At 45.7% G+C, this 17,884-nt stretch overlaps 4 protein-coding genes and 1 pseudogene across 6 annotated transcripts in view; 4 read left to right on the forward strand and 1 right to left on the reverse strand.

The window, feature by feature from the left end:
* LOC118428321 (kelch-like protein 26) overlaps positions 1-3,392 on the forward strand; it is an 8,061-nt gene extending 4,669 nt beyond the window's left edge. The window contains exons 7-11 of the mRNA XM_035838365.1: positions 426-664; positions 1,115-1,374; positions 1,630-1,860; positions 2,192-2,266; positions 2,727-3,392. Coding sequence (XP_035694258.1) covers positions 426-664; positions 1,115-1,374; positions 1,630-1,860; positions 2,192-2,266; positions 2,727-2,982 — 1,061 coding nt within the window. The 3' untranslated portion in view covers positions 2,983-3,392. The remainder of the gene's footprint in view (positions 1-425; positions 665-1,114; positions 1,375-1,629; positions 1,861-2,191; positions 2,267-2,726) is intronic.
* A 251-nt stretch (positions 3,393-3,643) lies between these two features.
* On the forward strand, positions 3,644-6,901 carry LOC118427060. The gene is made up of 4 exons (XM_035836701.1): positions 3,644-4,087; positions 4,459-4,670; positions 4,945-5,259; positions 5,528-6,901. The coding sequence occupies exons 1-4, from the start codon at positions 3,979-3,981 to the stop codon at positions 5,720-5,722; spliced, it is 831 nt and encodes a 276-aa protein (XP_035692594.1). The 5' UTR covers positions 3,644-3,978; the 3' UTR covers positions 5,723-6,901.
* LOC118427093 (B1-hordein-like) lies at positions 6,297-11,067 on the reverse strand. Its single transcript, XM_035836732.1, has 4 exons — positions 10,853-11,067; positions 9,366-9,516; positions 8,520-8,629; positions 6,297-7,632 (listed from the first exon to the last, which is right to left on the reverse strand). Exons 1-4 carry the CDS (start codon positions 10,908-10,910, stop codon positions 7,337-7,339), a joined length of 615 nt encoding a protein of 204 aa, XP_035692625.1. The 5' UTR covers positions 10,911-11,067; the 3' UTR covers positions 6,297-7,336.
* A 1,065-nt stretch (positions 11,068-12,132) lies between these two features.
* LOC118427070 lies at positions 12,133-14,445 on the forward strand (annotated as a pseudogene).
* A 1,903-nt stretch (positions 14,446-16,348) lies between these two features.
* Positions 16,349-17,884, forward strand: part of LOC118426998 (von Willebrand factor C and EGF domain-containing protein-like) — a 13,464-nt gene continuing 11,928 nt past the window's right edge. Inside the window, exons 1-2 of one of the 3 annotated variants that reach the window (XM_035836641.1) lie at positions 16,349-16,794; positions 17,267-17,451. In XM_035836641.1, the coding sequence (XP_035692534.1) occupies positions 17,283-17,451 (169 nt within the window). In that variant the 5' untranslated portion in view covers positions 16,349-16,794; positions 17,267-17,282. The remainder of the gene's footprint in view (positions 16,795-17,266; positions 17,452-17,884) is intronic. The other 2 variants (XM_035836636.1, XM_035836646.1) reach the window with 2 other exon arrangements.

The raw sequence follows: 17,884 nt of genomic DNA on the forward strand, positions 1-17,884 counted from the left end.
GACATGCTATGCTCATATTTTGGTGACAGAAGTTGTGTAGGTTTTGGCCCCATAGCAGCTTACTCTGGAGCTGCAGGGGCATTTTCTGTCTCACATTGCTTGTGCACGGTACCACTGTGCATTACATTTATATGTATCCTTCAATTAGAAAAAAAAAGTAAGGCAACGGTAGGCCCATGGATATCCTTCTTATGGTCGTAAGGATAGTGTGTTGTTATCCACTGTGTTTAGGGCACGGAATTGAGGGGCGAAGCCCAGCCCTCTCCTTCCACTTTTTACCTCCCTAACCGAAGTCAAAAGCCCATTTTACACTTGGATGGGGTGAGGAAAGACGTGAAAAGTGCATTTCATTTTCAAAAGAGCACAAGATTGTTTATTAGCATGACAGGATTTGAACCTAGGGTTTTGAGCCAACCAACCTGCAGGTGCGCTACACCATCACACGTGTTTACCTTTTGTTTTTGTATCTGACAATAAAAACAACAGACAGACGTGGGTCCGCTGCGCCGCGGAGTCGCTGGTGGTGCTGGGTGGCTGCTGCCTGACACCCGAGGCTCTGGTGGCGGACACCGTCCTCTCCGCGGAGGTCACGACTCTCCGGCACAACCAAGACAAGTGGACAGGCCTGACAAAGATGCCTCTATCGGGAGTATACGGCAGTAAGGTTTGTACCTCGATCTCTGAGCCTCTTCTACAGCAATAGTTCCTTCGTATCCCCCAGTAATATAATGGGCGGTGTTCATTTTAAATTCAGTCAATATCGATTGTTACTTTAATCGTGGCTACATCTATATAAGAGATTTTCATCATTTTAGGCATGTAGGTATCTTTGGCAAAGATGTAAACAATGACCATATTATGCAAATGAGTACTTAATTTGCATAATTAATGAGGAGCTGGTATCATTGCATTGTTTTACATAACTGAACTGCAATAAATGTAACACATGTACTTAATGACAGAGGGGACATAAACTGATACCAAACAATCTATTTCGTGGAGGTATGAGGTCGCCGAACTCTTGTTAATGGTTTTATATAACTGACGACGCAAAACATGTTTCATGTCACATGCCGTGCCAATCAATAATAAATGTGATGAATCTGAATCTAAGGTCCGAGGGCTGCAGTACGCCTCCGTGGCCGTTCTGGACAACTTCCTGTACGTCGCCGGCGGGTTCCACGACTCGGGCGACTGCGGAGACCACGTGGACTGCACCGACGCCGTCATGCGGTTCGACCCGAGAATCTGCGTGTGGCACCGAGTCTGCGACATGCTGTCGCCGCGGCGGCACTTCCAGCTCGTGGCCGTCAATAAGTACCTGTACGCCCTCGGCGGAACGGTCTTCAGAGACCCCTACACGTCTGTAGAGAGGTATGTGACAATTTGACACTTTACATTTCTAAGTCTAGCGGCTATACAGGCTAGAGATGTAACAATATCGAGCCGGATGGTTTACTCTTGTATGGATCGTTGTTTAGTCAATGATGTCTGCTGTACCTTATATACTATTCAGGTCTATGCAATGGGATAGCTGAAAGAAAAAGACGCACATATCAGAAAAAGGTGACGATTATCCCTACCAACCTCTGCTTGGAGAGTAACGCCATCGATCCTATCTGTTGCCAGGTACGCCCCGAGTCAGCGATGCTGGCAGCACGTCTCGCCGCTGATGGAGGACCCCGATGCCTTCGCGGCCGTCTCCCTGGCCGGCTGGCTGATGATCTCCGGCGGGAGGGAGTTCGGCATGGCGGCGGCCGTGAGGAGGGTGCGGGTGCTGGACCCCTACACCGGCTGCTGGGACGAGCGCTGCCCCATGTGGACTCCACGGGCTAACCACAACATGGTGGCTACAAGCAGGTTCGCTCGTCCACTCGGTTGGTTCCTTAATCCTCCGTTCATTCAGTCATTCTTTCATTCGTTCGTTCCTTCCGTCATCCTTTCCCTTCATTTTTCTTGCATTCATTTGTTCATATTAATGTCTTTCTTTAAAGTCCTTCATCCTTCACCCTTTCTTTCTATTTTTCCATCCATTAGTTCATATCCATTTCATTCATGTTCCCTTCTTTTTCTTTCGTTCCCATTCATTCACATTCTTTTCAACCCGCTTTCATTCATAATCCCCTTTTCCTCTTACTTTCTTTCTTTCTCCGGATCCCTTCCTTTCTTGCTTCCTTCCCCCGTTCTCCAGGTACGTGTACGTGCTTGGCGGTGAGGTGCAGTTCTCGGACGACGCGGCTCCGTTCGCCCTGACAATAATGGAGCGGTAAGACACTCTCACCTTTCCCAACCGTGACTATTATTCATCGAAAAAGCATATATTGCAATATTCTATAAACATAACAGTACATAACGCTACATAGACAGTACGATTCACAACTGTTAAAAAAAACCGTTTGCTCAATTTGTCGTTTATAATGTTCAACAGCAGAATGACTGATGAGCCTCTTCAACAAAAGAATAACTTCATTCTATAACCACAACCAGGGCTTTTAAAGAAGACACTTTGCAATTGTCATTAACATGATTGGCATGATTCGCATGTGTCCGATGATAATGCGTCTTTCATAAGTATTTAGCGTTACATCTTAACACTTATATATAACGTTATCAACTCACAGAAAAGATTCCAGAATTGCTTCATTCCCTTGCACTGTAGGAACATGCGCTCACAATCTTCCACACAGGTAACAAAGATTACATGTCCTTTGGATATTTTTCCATAGGTACGACCCGTTCCCCAACCAGTGGACGGTGATCCCGGGCGAGGCGCTGCCGAGGCTGGAGGCCGCCGCCGCCGTGGTGAACGACGACGTCTACCTGGTGGGAGGGTACGATCCAGCCGAGCCGTTCGTGCCGAGCGACACGGTGCAGGTGTACAGCACAGCGGAACAGACGTGGCGGCTGGCGCCGAACATGCCCCGGGGGCTGTTAGGAGCTTGTGCCTGTTCTCTGACCATACGGGACGCTGACTTGTTCTGACACTAAAATCACATGAAGAAAAATATTCGAATGTATTGATGTACATATTAAGCATTGTAAAGAGTACTGTGTATTGTAAACTCAGGTATACAGCACAGGAGCGTGCGCCTGTTCTTTGACTTGTTCTGACTAGTAAAATCGCTAGCAAGAAAAATATTCAGTATATTGATGTACACTGTATATATCTAGCGATGTAAAGAGTACTCTCTGCCTTTGTCAAGTAAGTATTTCTTAGTCTCAAATGATATTTTAGTTTTACATACAGTAACAAAATAAAAATGATCACAATCATTTTTCTCGTGTTGTCAAGTAGCGACGCAGCATTCTACACAAAACGTCATGAAACAACGCCTAGGATCTGTTCATAGGATGCGGTCGCCTCATTGTTCAGCGACATCCATTGTTCAGCGACATCCGTAAAAGGTTCGTTAAAGACCTACCGACCATAACACGAAAACCCTACCCACATTGCACGCGTAACGACTTTCTGAGAGAAATTAGGTAACGTTAGTGACTTACTTGATCTTCATGATAGTGATTATGATATTATAATAATTGATGTAAGGCTTGGGTGATAAACCACATGATGAACGCAGAACTGATTTAAACATGCAGTACAGAGAAGACCACACTTTCACGGACCTGTGCGTGTCACTGTGTCACTAACAGTAACATTGGATGATCTACAACATCATTCTCATTCTGTTCTGGCAAACATTCGAGCGCGCTCAATACGTTCGAATGTGGAACAGTTACACGTCAACGCAAAGTCCGTTCTACATTGTTGACGTCACAATAGTCTTCCGAGGGAGACGGGTTTGTTTTTGACAACAGATAACGTTATAGGTAAGTGCACTCCTGGTGCTGAAGGTAACGGTTTGGCCGTTATAACGCTAATGCCCGAATAGCAAATCAAAAGCGACGTTTTGTCAAGAAATTGTGGTTTATTGGCGACTTTGCATCGGTTAAAATCAGTGACTGTAGGCAAAAGTTACGATGGCGAACAGCGGTGAGGGCCGTTCGAAGGCCAGGGAGCCACTGAGATCTCACTACTTCACGGTGTTCCGGTACCGGGAAAATGGGACTTCCGAAGAACACTACCTTGGTAAGCCATGTGGTTTGTGGCTGAGAACTGCGTTTCACCGATTTACTTGATCATGTACATCAACTGTCATAATTCTGCCGGATGCCATAATGCCACCACGTGAAAAATGATACATGAATTTAAAGCCATTTAAAGGACTGCACCAACGCATCGGTAATTCTGAGTTATTATACACTTTCGGTATTTAGGCGATCAAGGCAATCTTGTGAAGGTCACACCTGCCTCGCAGGTATTTGATGACAGTTGGTTATGCTTACTTACATCATTACCGTAATACCGCCACGTTTACTGCGATCTAACGACGTCGGTCTGTAGCTTTAATACTCCAATCAAATTCTGTGTTGGCAAGTGTGATTCCGTCTTTGCTCCAGAGGTTCTCCGGGACGAGAGGTGTGACAGACGACGAGCGAGGGCCGCCTGTGAAAGTCTCAGCGTTCACCACAACCCCCGCCTGCGGCTGGCAGATCGCACCCGCACTTCCACCTGCCGACAAGCTGGAGGAGAGGAACGAACGAAGTCTGCAGACCACGCCGTACGGACCGATTCGCGGGGCAAGCGTGGCGGCGACAGGCCGACCCCAGGGGTACCTAAGCATTTGCACAACTCATGAAATTTTTCCAAATTTTTTGGTATGCGTACAAATCACTATAAATACTACGAATGTAAATCACTACGAATACGAACTAATCTTACGAAAGCACTATGCGATTCCGTACTAATCTTATTGCTCCGGTTCGTGGCTGTATCGTAAAATTTCGCAAATATAAGACGAAAATCATAGGTTTTCTCGAAAGTTTTGGCTCCAGATTTTTTGGCTATCGCTATAGCATGTATAATCTTCTATATTTTCTAAACAGACGGAGTCGCGCGGCAAGCGTTATGGGGACAAGACGACGCAGAGCGACGCGTCGCCCGGCAGGTACCGCCAGAACTGCGACAGCGGCGTTGCTGAGCCGGGCGCCAGAGGGCGCCACCACACGGAGGTGCACCGTTACGCACTGGACACGAGACGTCGTTCCACGGACAGGTGCCACGCCAGGCTCTCCATAGAGATGTCTGTGATAGACCCTGCCGTTCTACCTGTGCAGAACCAGCTGCTGCTCGCCGCGCTCCAAGCTCTCTTCATTCCTTCATGCCCCGGCATCTGTATAGAGCGGGTCCGCTCTCTTCAGGTAAGGGAACGTCACCTGTGTGTGAGACCTCATTTCTACAGAAAGAAAATCGCTGTGCAACTGTCAGTGAGCGACTAAAAGCATTGGCCATTCTGATCGTTGAGGCATCCGCTTAAAGCTTTCGGAGATGATGAATAAGCACTGAGTGGTAACTCAATGGTGTCGCCTCTGTGGACCTCTCGATCAAGAGAGATTCTATGTCGTGCACCTCACGCAGAAACTGATATAATAATGATAGCTTGGATTGCCATATCTTGTCCTGCTCCAGGATATAGTCAACCCTGCGGTCATGAGATGCGAAGTCAGACCGACGTTCTGGTGCAGATCATACGAGAACTGCAAGGCAGCGTTATTCCTGTCGTCCGAGGCGAAGAGGAAAGTGAAGCACGAGAGGCAGTTCCTGTTGAGAGCCCTGCGCTACATCTTACAGACGACAGAAATCGCGGTCTTCATAGTTGTTTAAATCCAATGTTACCCGAACCGTTAGTGTTTCCATGGGTTACCGGAAAATAGTAGAAATTGGCCAAAAAGGTTCAATAATTTGCCCGAGAGGTGTCAGCCATCGAGTAATCATTTGCAACGTCATCAACCGCGACGAAACATTGTTCTCTAAGGCAAGCTCAGTCTCCTGTCAAATATCACTACTGGTGCCGACTTCACCTTTTCAGTATACGACAGAGTCGTCTGGATTAGACCAAGGAGGCTTCTTTATTAGACTTATATAAGTTTCACAGAATCCCTCTTCTGTAATACCTTTAGTTGATACCAACTGTCTCATTGAGTGTCTTGTAACCTTACTTTAGACCTCGGGTAGTGGTCCTCCAGATCTCACTCCCTCCACCTGCTGCCATGGTCTCCGGGATTGTTTTAAATCCCCTTTTCAGTCATTCTGCGGTGTACTTCTTATGAAATCTGTAAACTATAGCTACATCGGACAGTAATAATGCAGATGAGTGTGTCTTAAACACTAAGCAAATTAGCTCAAAAAATTTGTTACGCATGGGCACCTGTATAATAATCACGATGCCACACAGTAGTTGTTGTTGCATGTATACATATAATTGATAAGTTTATCAAAAATTGTTGCCCGAAGGCTAATTGTAAATACCAGGATAAATACAATGAATAAGAAATCAACGACAATGTCGGGCATTCATATGTGGGTACTCTAGTCTCAGATGTTAAACTCGACTTGAGTAATGGTACGGTTACATTTGCACCGGTGCCTGTAGAGGGTGTAGCCCCGGCCGGGCTCTGAAGCCACAAATTTGTCCCATTGGACTGCCGGAAACTGGGCGTATCCCTTGGCGTTTTCACGATTAGTTTCAAAAGTCCGGGCCCGACCGTGCCACAAAATAGCCCGGTAGCGGCAGGGTGCCCCACGAGGTCAAATGAAAGGCCGTTAACTGCACGGCGGGAACGCTTTTTCCAATGGTGACAGTAGCATAACGGAAGACGAAAAACCCCACTCTTTCACAAGTACAGCTCGAATCATCTACTTCCAGCCGACCGATTGTATATTCCAATTATTCCAGCTTAATCATTTATAACCCCAGATGCCCGACATACTGACATACAATGTAATATTGCATTGATTGAGCTAGATAATCAATGCATGCCTTTTATTCTAGCTGTGTCAAAAGAAGCACAGGTCGTCTTGTGCTATACACAGATCAAAGCATACGTGAATATTCATGATTTAGTTTGGTAGAAGTTTTGTTGATACAACAAAATGAACAGATACTTTCGCATGGTTTACTACAAACTACAAAAAAATATTTTCAAAACCAAGTAATGTAAAGTTTTCTATGTGAATAATACATATGTTTTTATATATATATATATATATATTCAGATACATTCAGGTCCGCACAGTTTCTCGCTTGTTTGTGCATACGTACTGTATACAAATGTACCGATTTTGTTAAAGAAGTTTGTCTAATTGCATACGAAATGTGAATACAAAGGTACTAGGTGGGACTTTGAGGCTTGAGACGGGCACCTAGTGCGTGTCTAGAAAATGTACATCTCTCTCTGTATGATCTACTATATACACACGGCGACTGGCAGTACGCAGCTAAACCTTGGGTGGATAAACAGGGTCCGGGTAGGCCGGGTTTTGTGGCAAGGCTGGGTTTTGTGGGTAGGGAGGGTTTTGTGAGAAGCTTGAGTCTTGTGGGTAGGGCGGATTCTGTGGGTAGGCTGTGTTTTGCGGGTAGGCTGGGTTTTGTGGGTAGGCTGGGTTCTGTGCAGGGTATGGTGGTGGGTCTCCAGGTGGGTACTGTGGGTAGGGAGGAGGCTGTGCTGGTGGGTACTGAGGATATTGGCCCGGGGGGTTCTGCATGGGCTGGGCGACAGGAGCCATCTGGACAGCTGTGGAGAAACGGAGACATCTGATAAGTATTCATCTATACAATGGGTTCCGACTGATAACAGCCCCGTCACAACACCTGTTTATGCATCACTGATTAAAACATAGTTCTGCTTTTACCGACAGATATAATCATTTTCGCTACGATAATTCCCTTTGTATTCATCAAAACGCCAACTTTTCTGACACCGACAATGCTGTACTGTGCTGTGATGTAGAACTCATAGATTTACGTCTGAAGTTAGGTACCTCGCCTGGCCTCCCGGGCAGACCTCCTGATTGGCTAAAGGATCTCTATGGCTTTTTGGTTGAATTGCGCTCTTTAGAGCAAGAGCACTAATCCACACAAACGCAGAGGGTTCATTGTGTGTCTTGCTTTTTAAACAAACCAAAAAAAAATCTCTTTTTTTTCGGAAATATTGTAACTTTGGAGATGGATGTTACAGCTAAGTGTTTTTATTATGTTGGAAAAACAGATGTTTGGGGTGTCCTGAACGCTATAGAAAATGTTGTTTGGATGAAGTCATTTAAAATGCAGGGTTTAAAGGTCACCATTTTTTTTAGATTATACTTCTGGCACGTTATGCCGAATAGAATCTTCTGATATGCTCTATATAGACAGTTTAGAAGACTGCCTACCCATCAGTGTTAATTTTTCATTGACTAAACTTCAGGTAGGTGACCTTTGATAGTTTCGCTCTACTATAATTCCCATGTGTATAGATAGGAAGTTTGTTACTTTTCTTTGCTCTTTCTAATCGCTCCCGCGTTCCTGTATGGCCACAATGAAATGCTTGGCCATGGTAAAACACGTGCGAAATACAGAAAACCGTCAGCTAACCAAAAGTCTGCATAGGGGGCTAGATCCACCAATACATGAAAACCCTACCCTGCTGCTGGTTCCTCTGCCTGTACTTTTTCAGGAAGTAGCAGCGGCACGCAATTGAGAGCGCTGCGATGACCATGCCGAGGAGTCCAAAAATCCACCAGCTGCTGAAGCTGTGATAAAAGAGGACAATAATTGTTACAATGAAATGGCGTTTTCTACCTTTAACTAACGTTATAAAGGGTCAGCACAAGAGTTCGTCTGTCTGAAGACTGACAGCTAGATTGTTGCCTCCTTCGCGTCGGCGTTGAACACATGGGCCAGATTCTTATGGCTTGCCGGGGATATCGTATTTGTCGTCCTCGTAATTCTACTTTTATTCTAGGACGGGAGATACGATACTCTCGGCATAAGAACCTTGCCCTTCTCGCGAATCAGCGCACCAGACACCCCCCCCCCCCCAACACACACACTCACAGGTAGGTTAGGTGACGCGTTCAGACGAGTTCTAATAAAACGATGAAACGATCCCTATGGTTTATGGGTGTCGGCCTTTGTAGCATTATCTGCGTCTATCAAGTAATCCTTGTGTTGTTGTTGTTTCTTTGGGGGACGTGAACAGCTGGTCACGAGATAGGAGACGGCCACAAATACAAGATCATACAAGGTAAATCAGTCCTTCTCAACTTAGGTGAAGCATGCTGCTTTTTCAAGTAGCTAGTGGTAGAGCAACGCCGCTTCGCTACGGCTTGTGTGTCTATCCAAGCAACGCCGGATCACCCCTAATGGCTATTCTGTGTGTTCTTTTACGTGCAGGATATGCAGTTAGTACTAATTAGTACAAACCTGGACTGTTGCGCCATTAGGCGGTTTACCGGTTATGCAATAAAAACAAGCAAGCAAACAAACCTCCATCCCGACCAGCCGCTGGACGGACAAGACGACACGGTGGACCTCCCACAGTCGTTACAGCACTGACTGGAGCCACAGCAGTACTTCTCATCGGAGTCATCGGACGAGCGCGGGCAGCTGAAGGACCCACACCTTTCTCCGCTGACAGCTGTGGATAATAATAATAATGATAATAATGATAATAATAAAGATGACGATGATGATGATATAACGCTGTCGCACAAACATGCAGCAGTAGCTCTAACTATTAGAGCTAGTCTCTACCAGATTCCACAGGGCGCTGGAAATATGGTAGAAATCGTCCAAATAGACAGATAATACGTCAGAAGAGTACACCTTGCTACCTTCGTCGGAGCAAGGAGGTTGGTCGGAGGGAATCTAAACTTCACGACCTGAATTATTCCCCTATAAGATCCATGCCCATTGTGTAACATGTACATGTACAATTTTACCGAATACCGTGCAAACCTAGCAGCATGCTTAGCTATTCCTACAGGATACAGAGCAATTTCATATTTTGGGTATTTCTTGGGGTCGCAAACACTGGGTTCGAGCTACTCCCGTCGGCCTTTGCGCCGCTATGTCTACGACGTCAACGAGGACTGAACACGGAAGTAATGGTTCAATGATGCTCATCTCGCTGTTTTCTTCCCAACAAGTAAAAGTGAACGATGTACAGCCTCTTTGTCGGGAATCATTTTTCAGCAGCCTGCGACGATAGCGATGTCAACGCTGCAAACACTGACTCGATCCATGTCCTGTCGGCCGTGGTGTAATCATGAGAAACTCGTTCTGCCACTTTGCTGACTCATGCAACATGGCGACGACAGACAAACAGTCGAGTGACATTTGTTGCCAATGATTGAACAAATCAGAGACGATTGTTTCTCCTTTCGTCAAAATAAATCGTATCTTCTTATACTGAAATGTCATAGACTCACCTGCTTCTTTCCCTTACGGCTTTTCATTCTACTAAGCACGATAGGATCCGTCTAAAAGCAGACGTTACACTTGATCAAACTGTCTCCCCACCTGTATAACTAAATATATATATATATAGCTAGGTCTGCTACTAAATTTAGTGTCAGCTGTCTTTTACAGTTGTCTGTCATATTACAACCGAGCTATTACTGCGCCTCGAAGCATACAGTTAACCTTACTAGGAGACCGAGGATAGAAGAATTCGGAAAAAATAGGGTAGATTGAGCCAATATTAAGGATAACGTAACTGAGCTGGGAAACGTCTCCCCGGTCCTGTGTCACCCCAAACTACCCTGGCTAATTTGGCACGATTATTTTTCAGCCAGCGAAGTTAGTGATGGAGACTAGCATAGAGAACTAGTAATCTACACTAATTTGGGTGTACGTACTAGAATAGTTCTCGAGTCACCAAATAAAAACGGTAAAGATCTGTAAAAAGCAATGTACGGAAACTACTAGTATGTGTCTTGAGGACGTTGGTCTAGCAAGAACGCCTTACTTACCTGCCGCAAAAACGACGGCAACAACAACAAGTATTGCTCGCAACATTGTCACGAACATTTAACGTTGTGGCTCCTCATAAGTTGCTTTGAACCAAGAATTGTTGATTGCGCCGTCTCGATAAACACTGGATATGGAGTGTCGGAATTGTCTTCAGATGATATGAGGAAACGCCAATTTCTTCCGCTTCGTCAGTCGTTTACATACCGGAAGTGACGTATGCGTGTAGTCATCACTATTTCCTGTCGCGTGCCACAGGGTACTTATCTCCAAGCAGATGTAAGGACGCCTTCTCAGTGTTTTACGCATTTCTAGAATCACATCTTTTCAAGGACTCGACTTCTCTTGACGTGGAGCATTTCTTCGGTTGAGATTGGGCTGATCTCCAAGGAGATGTATAACGGGGGCCGCCCTAAGATGCCCGCTTTTTTACGCGCTCGAACTCACGGCGCTCCATCACTAGTTGCCAAAGAATGGTCAAGTTTTGATCAATGAATTTTTAACACATTCATCTAGAGACTATACTTGAATAAGGAAGGCATCCATTCTGTTCATGAACCCTTCACCCTCCGCGTTACAACTGGCAAACACCTAGGACGTTATCGTGAATATAAATTCCGATTTTGAGCCGCGTTAAACAGTGCGCCCTAACTTGCCACGCTTTTGGAATTTGCTCTCTTCGGAAGCTCACTCCCTGGGGAAAACAGCAGCGGTGATGCTTATGTTGTTTTTTCTATGGCCAGTCTTCTACTCAACAAAAATTTGAAGACCAATACTTTTAGTGTTTTGTGAAGCTTTATTTCTTATGTGTATGACAGTTGTGTGGCTGTTTTTTACTGGTTGTTTATTTATGGCCACGAGCCACCAATACCTAGTAACAGGTGACCACAGTGATTCGGCGCTACAACGGCATTATAGTGAAAATTCTGTCTTAAAAAAAAAAGGAAGTGAATATGTGTAAAAAAAATTCAATATTAAAAAAGCTGTTTGTTTGGACTTGGTTTATTTACCTTTCTAATCATCATAGTCAGTGGCAACAAAGACTGCGTACTTGTGCATAATAAGATCAGCAAAAAAACGGGCATCTTAGGGCAGGGGGCATCTTAGGGCGGCCCCCGTTAGGGTTGGCTCATTCTGATAAGTGTTTTAAACATTTAGTACTTCTACGCTTAAGGATGCAAATCGTTAGAAAATGTGCAATGCTAGAGGGGCACATTAAATCACATGTTACAAAAACATTGTGAAACACCATTTTACATCTGCTTGGACATAAGCAGTTTGATGGTGACTACGTATACTGCGACCGTGCGGACGTTCGAGTGACCAGCCGGGCGTTCGAGTACAAAGGTCAATTGCGTCACTGGCCGGTTCGTGAAGAAATGGCTTCCGCAGCCGTCCGATTGAATAGGATCTCGGGATTTGTGCGGTTTCTGCTGTTCTGTGTGTTGGGAACGCCGCTTTTCTTGGTCTACTCCGTATTGGTAAGGACAGCATGCCTCCTCCCGCCCCTCAGACGACGAATTTTGTCTCTAATACAGACAAGAGTAGAAAGGGTGGCCCAAGGGAAGATGGTGACTCCTGAGCAGTGCTACCAGGGGTTGTACGACATGACAGGTCTGGCTGCGTTGAAAGGATTGATCTCCATGGAGCTGTCCTACCTGGAGGCTGAGGTGTTCGCGGGAGGCAAGGCCGCCGACCCCTTCCTGGTCAGGCTTGACGGGAGCTCCTGCCGGCTGCTGCAGTTCGCCCGGGCGGCCCGCCCTCTGGTCATCAGCTTCGGCAGCAACACCTGACAGCCGTTCCGGGCGAAGTTGGACATGGTCAAGCAGATCATGTCGGACTTCGCCGCCGTGGCCGACTTCGTGGTAGTGTACGTGGCCGAGGCGCACCCCACGGACGGCTGGGTTCAGAGGGGGAATATGGACATCAAGCAGCACCGGCGTCTGGAGGACAGACTGGCGGCGGCGGAGATGCTGGATCTGCACGACATCCCCTGTCCCATCCTGGTGGACACCATGGACAACGCCGCCGCGCGGGCCTACGCAGCGATGCCGGACAGGTGAGTTACCGTATGATGTTGATCGTACGTCTATCACATTCAGAAGGTGCGCCTTATTGTGCGTTAAATGAAGTTTACCTTTTTGACAACGCCACAGGGAGGATGTTTCTTTTGGATGTGTTTCTTTTTAAATAGGTACGCTTGCGGTTCCAGCTGCTCATGCACAGTGAGATTCATTGTGGGTAATATATCAAAGGGGAAGGCCCCTGAGACTTAAGTAAAACACATCTGGACATGTATAGAGCATTGTCGAGAGAAGAACTGTTTACAAGTTACTAGTTAGGGTCTCCTCGTTTGACGTATTACCCACAGTGCATCTCGCTGGGCATGCAATTTGGGAACAACGAACCGGTGCGTTGACGATTCAATTTTTTTAGATGTTTACAATGTTGGTTTCGTTGTCATCCATGGGGCCCGACATTTTTCTATTGTTTTTGATTTAACTTGTTCACTTTTATCTTGCCCGCAGATTGTACATCGTGTTGGACGGAGTGTGTGTCTACAAGGGCGCGCCGGGCCCGATTCGCTACCACCCGGAGGAAGTCCGTGACTGGCTGCAGAAATTCTCTGGATAAAGCAGAGAGGCAGGCTGTTTCTATTGGGCTTTGATGGGAAGATTTAATGTCATCTGTTAGATCATCTGTGTCCAATACTTACACACATTAGGAAGATATTGTGGTAAGGTATATAAATAAATGAGCGGCAACAATTGTACAAGGTGCATGTGCATGCTATGTGTAGTCGCATATGAAAACATGCAAGCCAACGTTTAGTTAAGTTGAACACATTGAAGGTACTCAATTTACAGTTCCTGTAGCAGTGGGGATACAAGACAGACCTTCATACTAATTATAAGCATCATGTACGGAATTGTACCCTCGAGATTTTGGAAGTCTTTCTGACAAATACTCAGATTCTAACTTAGTGAGGTTCTAACTAGAAGGGGAAGTCATGTCGGGTACGTGGTGAGAGAGCATGATGGTCTCTCCGGAAACGCCTAGGGCGCTGGTGAGAACCTGAAAACAAGGCCACCACGGTTCAAATTGGCTTTGGGTCTTATTCCTCTATTACTCCGAGTTTATACAGCCCGGGACCAAAAAACGATTGGGTCCCCAAAGCGTGATTTTTGGTTGACTATAAATGCCCTTTAATCGATCCGAACTGACATGAAAGGGATTTGAGAATGAATGAATGGATTTTATTGCTCAACAACCGCACAAGGTACAATGTATGGTAACCAATAACAACTAATAGCTATATTATGAGACAACAGTACCACGAGGCTACATACAAAACAGCAAAATATCATCGATAACAGTACAGATATTTATGAGTGATCTGGTCTCGCATTTGGAATACAGTATAAAGAAACTGACCTACGTATACGATATATGAGTTGAAAATGATAGCAGTATAAGAATATAGGATGGCGCACAAACAGCATGTTTCTGTACCTGACAGCCTGTGATGTCTCGTTCACTTTGCAGAGATGTACAAAGGCTGGCAAAATCAAATAAAAGAAGAAAAAACTTCCAACTGTTTGCAGCAGTGCACAGGCTAGTCTGTGTAACGCAAACTCCGCTATCCGGAGCTTGTAGCCTCCTCCCCACGGAGGGAGTGGCAATGTGGGACGGGCCCCGCGATTAAATCAGGCTGTGCACATGCATATAATGTTGTTGGCTCCATGTTACCACGACGGGATAAGTAATAAGCTGCAGGACGCAACCATTAGACATGCTGCCACATTCCTCCACTTAACCGTGCGTGCGCGCGTGTGTGTGTGTGTGTGCGTGCGCGCGCGTGTGTGTGTGTGTGTGTGTGTGTGCGTGCGTGCGCGCGGTCGGTCGGGCGTACGTGCGTTTGTTTACTTGTTTCGGAGATACAATTTTGTGCTCATCAAGGTAAACAAAGCATGTTATAATAAATATAACAGAGAGAGGGGGGTAGAGAGAGAGAGGGGGGGTCAGAGGGAGAAAATAGCTACGGTCCCCACGGGCACCCCAAGAAATGTGACTGAGGTACAGTTATTGATTTGTTATCACCATGGAATGTGTTCACTAAAGTATGCAAACGTAGCCTGGTATCCAGTCGTATCATAGCTCCCGAGACTCTTACGGAGAGGACAGAAAAGACTCGGGATCTCAGGGTAATACGGCTGGATACCACGCTAGAATCAATCAGACACTAAGAGCAACTGTCAACATCAAAAAGTTTCACTGAATATGCAGTATCGTCAAGATACTCCAGGTGAAAATACAGTATTTTTATTATCTTGCCAGGGTGTTGATAGTGGCAGGCCAGCCGAGTTTACCTCGAGCTCCGACCGTGAGGTGACCGTTCATAACCTCTGAAGTATCGAGGTATTTTTGATGCCCCTGTGCTCATCAAAGGACCCAAAAATGATAGCTTTAAGTGTTAAAAATATATACCACACAAATTGACAACATTGACTCCCAAGCATTGAGTGGAATGAAGACCAAAAATAGAGCTGGAGACAGCCCTGAGCCAGAATCAAACCAAGTATTCCTTCAACACGCAATTTTTCTATCTGGAACTATCAAAATCTGGCTGCTGCGTTGAAAACGAACCTCATGGTTTGGATTTCAAATAAATCTACCCACCCCCCACCCCCTGCACATCATGGTGTGGAAAATATAACTATGTCTTTCTATTGACTTTGGCGTGATACTGTGATATTTTGGTCAGTGATATTTACAGAAGACTGTGAGCAAAACATAGCCACAAGGATGTAAGATGCAATCTTGTACCCCTTTGTTTGTAAAGTCGCAGAGAGAGATACTAATATCGCGGTCAAACAACTCATGTGTCAGTTCGCGGAGATTTAACTTCGCGTCCCGACGACGAAACCACCGTCCCGACGAAAAAAGTCAGACCCCAAAGCCTTGTCTTGATAACGTGTGTTTGAAACACGTGGAGAGACACGTGACTGCAGCAATGAGTCGTAGGTTCCAGATAACCTATGTCGCTCCCCGTCTCTGTTCAGTGTTGGACGACAACAAGTACGCATGTGCATAGCGTCCTTCGCCCTCATATAAAGAAGCCCGGCTTTTGACTTTGTCCAGCGAAATAAACTTTGTAATGTGCCTGTTATGTTGTCACCTTGACAAAACATATCCATCTAATGATGGATGTTTCTTCGCTTGTCTCATAATAGTCAACGTTATCCATCATGTGCACATCGCTATTGACTGTCACCTTGACAAAACATATCCATCTAATGATGGATGTTTCTTCGCTTGTCTCATGATAGTCAACGTTATTCATCATGCGCACATCGCTGTTGACTGTAAATTGTACAGAGCAACGTGACAGAGTAGACATCCTGGTTTGACGACCTCCACGAATCCTCTCGGCTACGGCTGGCGTTTTTGGTACTACAGTTTTTTTTATCATGATAGGCAGACCTGGTTTCTTGCAACACTTGCAAACAGCAAGTCGTCAACTTAATGCAAAAGTGATATATTTTGCCAACTTTCCCTCTTCCCCAACATCAAAAACACACGGTGGCTATCAGACAACAGAACATAATAGAAAACGGCATTATTCCAACAATACTCATAACCTAGGCCTGCCATTGAAACTATGGGAAGCCACATTTGTTGATATGACGTAGCCTGATAATAGGTACCGATAAGGGAAGAAACTGATGACGTGGACCAATTGAAAGCATCCTAGAGTTAGGCTCATAACGGTTTGTGCCGGACACCCCGACAGAGTTCCCGTCGTCAGTCGTCTCGTACTGACTGGTGAGAAGATCGTGAGCTGTGGTGGGCACGGCACGACACGACACGACACGACACGACCTGACTGTGGTTTGGACAGACTGAACCGTGCTCTACCAGTGTTTGCTAGCGTTGTCAGACGGTAAGAAATGTTCTCAGTAAACTGCACATTGAAGTTGTATACGTCATATTTTACATTGCTTTTGGAAAGTAAATTATTTCTCTTCGATATCATGATACCTGACACTGTTGTTTCTGCGACTGAACATTACATGCCAGAGTTTCCATTTTTCAATTATGTGGGAGCTTTGTATTGTATTAGACATCGCTTGTCTCCATCATAGTATCTGCAAACGGTATTTTAAGTTAGATAGGGGGAATTAGATGAATACGGTTCATTTGACAACACATGTACACAGCCCTGTGTTGTACACGCATATAACTGTTGTTACAGATTTCAGCTGACACCTGAGTCTTCTTGATTCTTCGTTTTCTCTCCTTGTTGATAGTCGTTATTTTGATCCGTAACAGTAGAGTTACAGTTAAATTTGATGCTGCAAGACCTGATTCGTTGGTGGACAATGCAGCATATATATATTTTCGTTGTTACACAGATTCGAACACGACAAAATGCTGTGGAAACTTTTGCTGGCCACTTTGGTGATGTGCGTCGCCATCCGGGAGACGATCGGTCGTCCCGACCCAGGTCAAGGACCACCCGCTGGCCGAGGGCGACCCTTTTCTGGCCGAGGGCGACCCTTTCCAGGCCGAGGGCGACCTGATCGACCACCCGGCCAAGGTGATTGCAAAGTTTGTGTGTTTAATAACATGTCATTTCAGATTCGTTGCATTGATTTATACCTTAGCCTAGAAAGTAATGTTTAAGATGTCGCTTATATCTATGTGTGTGTGTGTGTGTGTGTACGTGTGTGTGTGTGTGTGTGTGTGTGCGTGCGTGCGTGCGTGCGTGTGTGTGTGTGTGTGTGTGTGTGTGCGTGTGTGTGTGTGTGTGCGTGCCTGTGTGCGTGCGTGCGTGTGTGTGTGTTTGTGTGTGTGCGTGCGTGACTGTCGCCAATATAACTGGAGAGGCTAGCTGTTGATGGATCCTGATAATATTTAGTACGTGGATAGGGCTCTGGAAGGGGAAGGTCCCCTTGCTGGGCGTGTCTGATACAGGATATGCAAATATGCACTGTTGGGGAAAGTATCATGCCCGAAGCTTATTTTGTCGA

This window comes from Branchiostoma floridae, chromosome 1, assembly GCF_000003815.2.
Source record: "Branchiostoma floridae strain S238N-H82 chromosome 1, Bfl_VNyyK, whole genome shotgun sequence".
NCBI classification, from domain to species: domain Eukaryota; kingdom Metazoa; phylum Chordata; class Leptocardii; order Amphioxiformes; family Branchiostomatidae; genus Branchiostoma; species Branchiostoma floridae.

Bases quoted from the DNA above. Each gene is read 5' to 3' on its own strand.
- LOC118427060 (XM_035836701.1), top strand. From the start codon at position 3,979: ATGGCGAACAGCGGTGAGGGCCGTTCGAAGGCCAGGGAGCCACTGAGA. The intron at 4,671-4,944 runs GTACCTAAGCAT...TTTTCTAAACAG, and splicing joins GCGACAGGCCGACCCCAGGG to ACGGAGTCGCGCGGCAAGCG. The intron at 5,260-5,527 runs GTAAGGGAACGT...GTCCTGCTCCAG, and splicing joins AGCGGGTCCGCTCTCTTCAG to GATATAGTCAACCCTGCGGT.
- LOC118427093 (XM_035836732.1), bottom strand. From the start codon at position 10,910: ATGTTCGTGACAATGTTGCGAGCAATACTTGTTGTTGTTGCCGTCGTT. The intron at 8,630-9,365 runs GTTTGTTTGCTT...CTTTTATCACAG, and splicing joins AGCGGCTGGTCGGGATGGAG to CTTCAGCAGCTGGTGGATTT. The intron at 7,633-8,519 runs GTAGGGTTTTCA...GTTTCTCCACAG, and splicing joins GCAGAGGAACCAGCAGCAGG to CTGTCCAGATGGCTCCTGTC.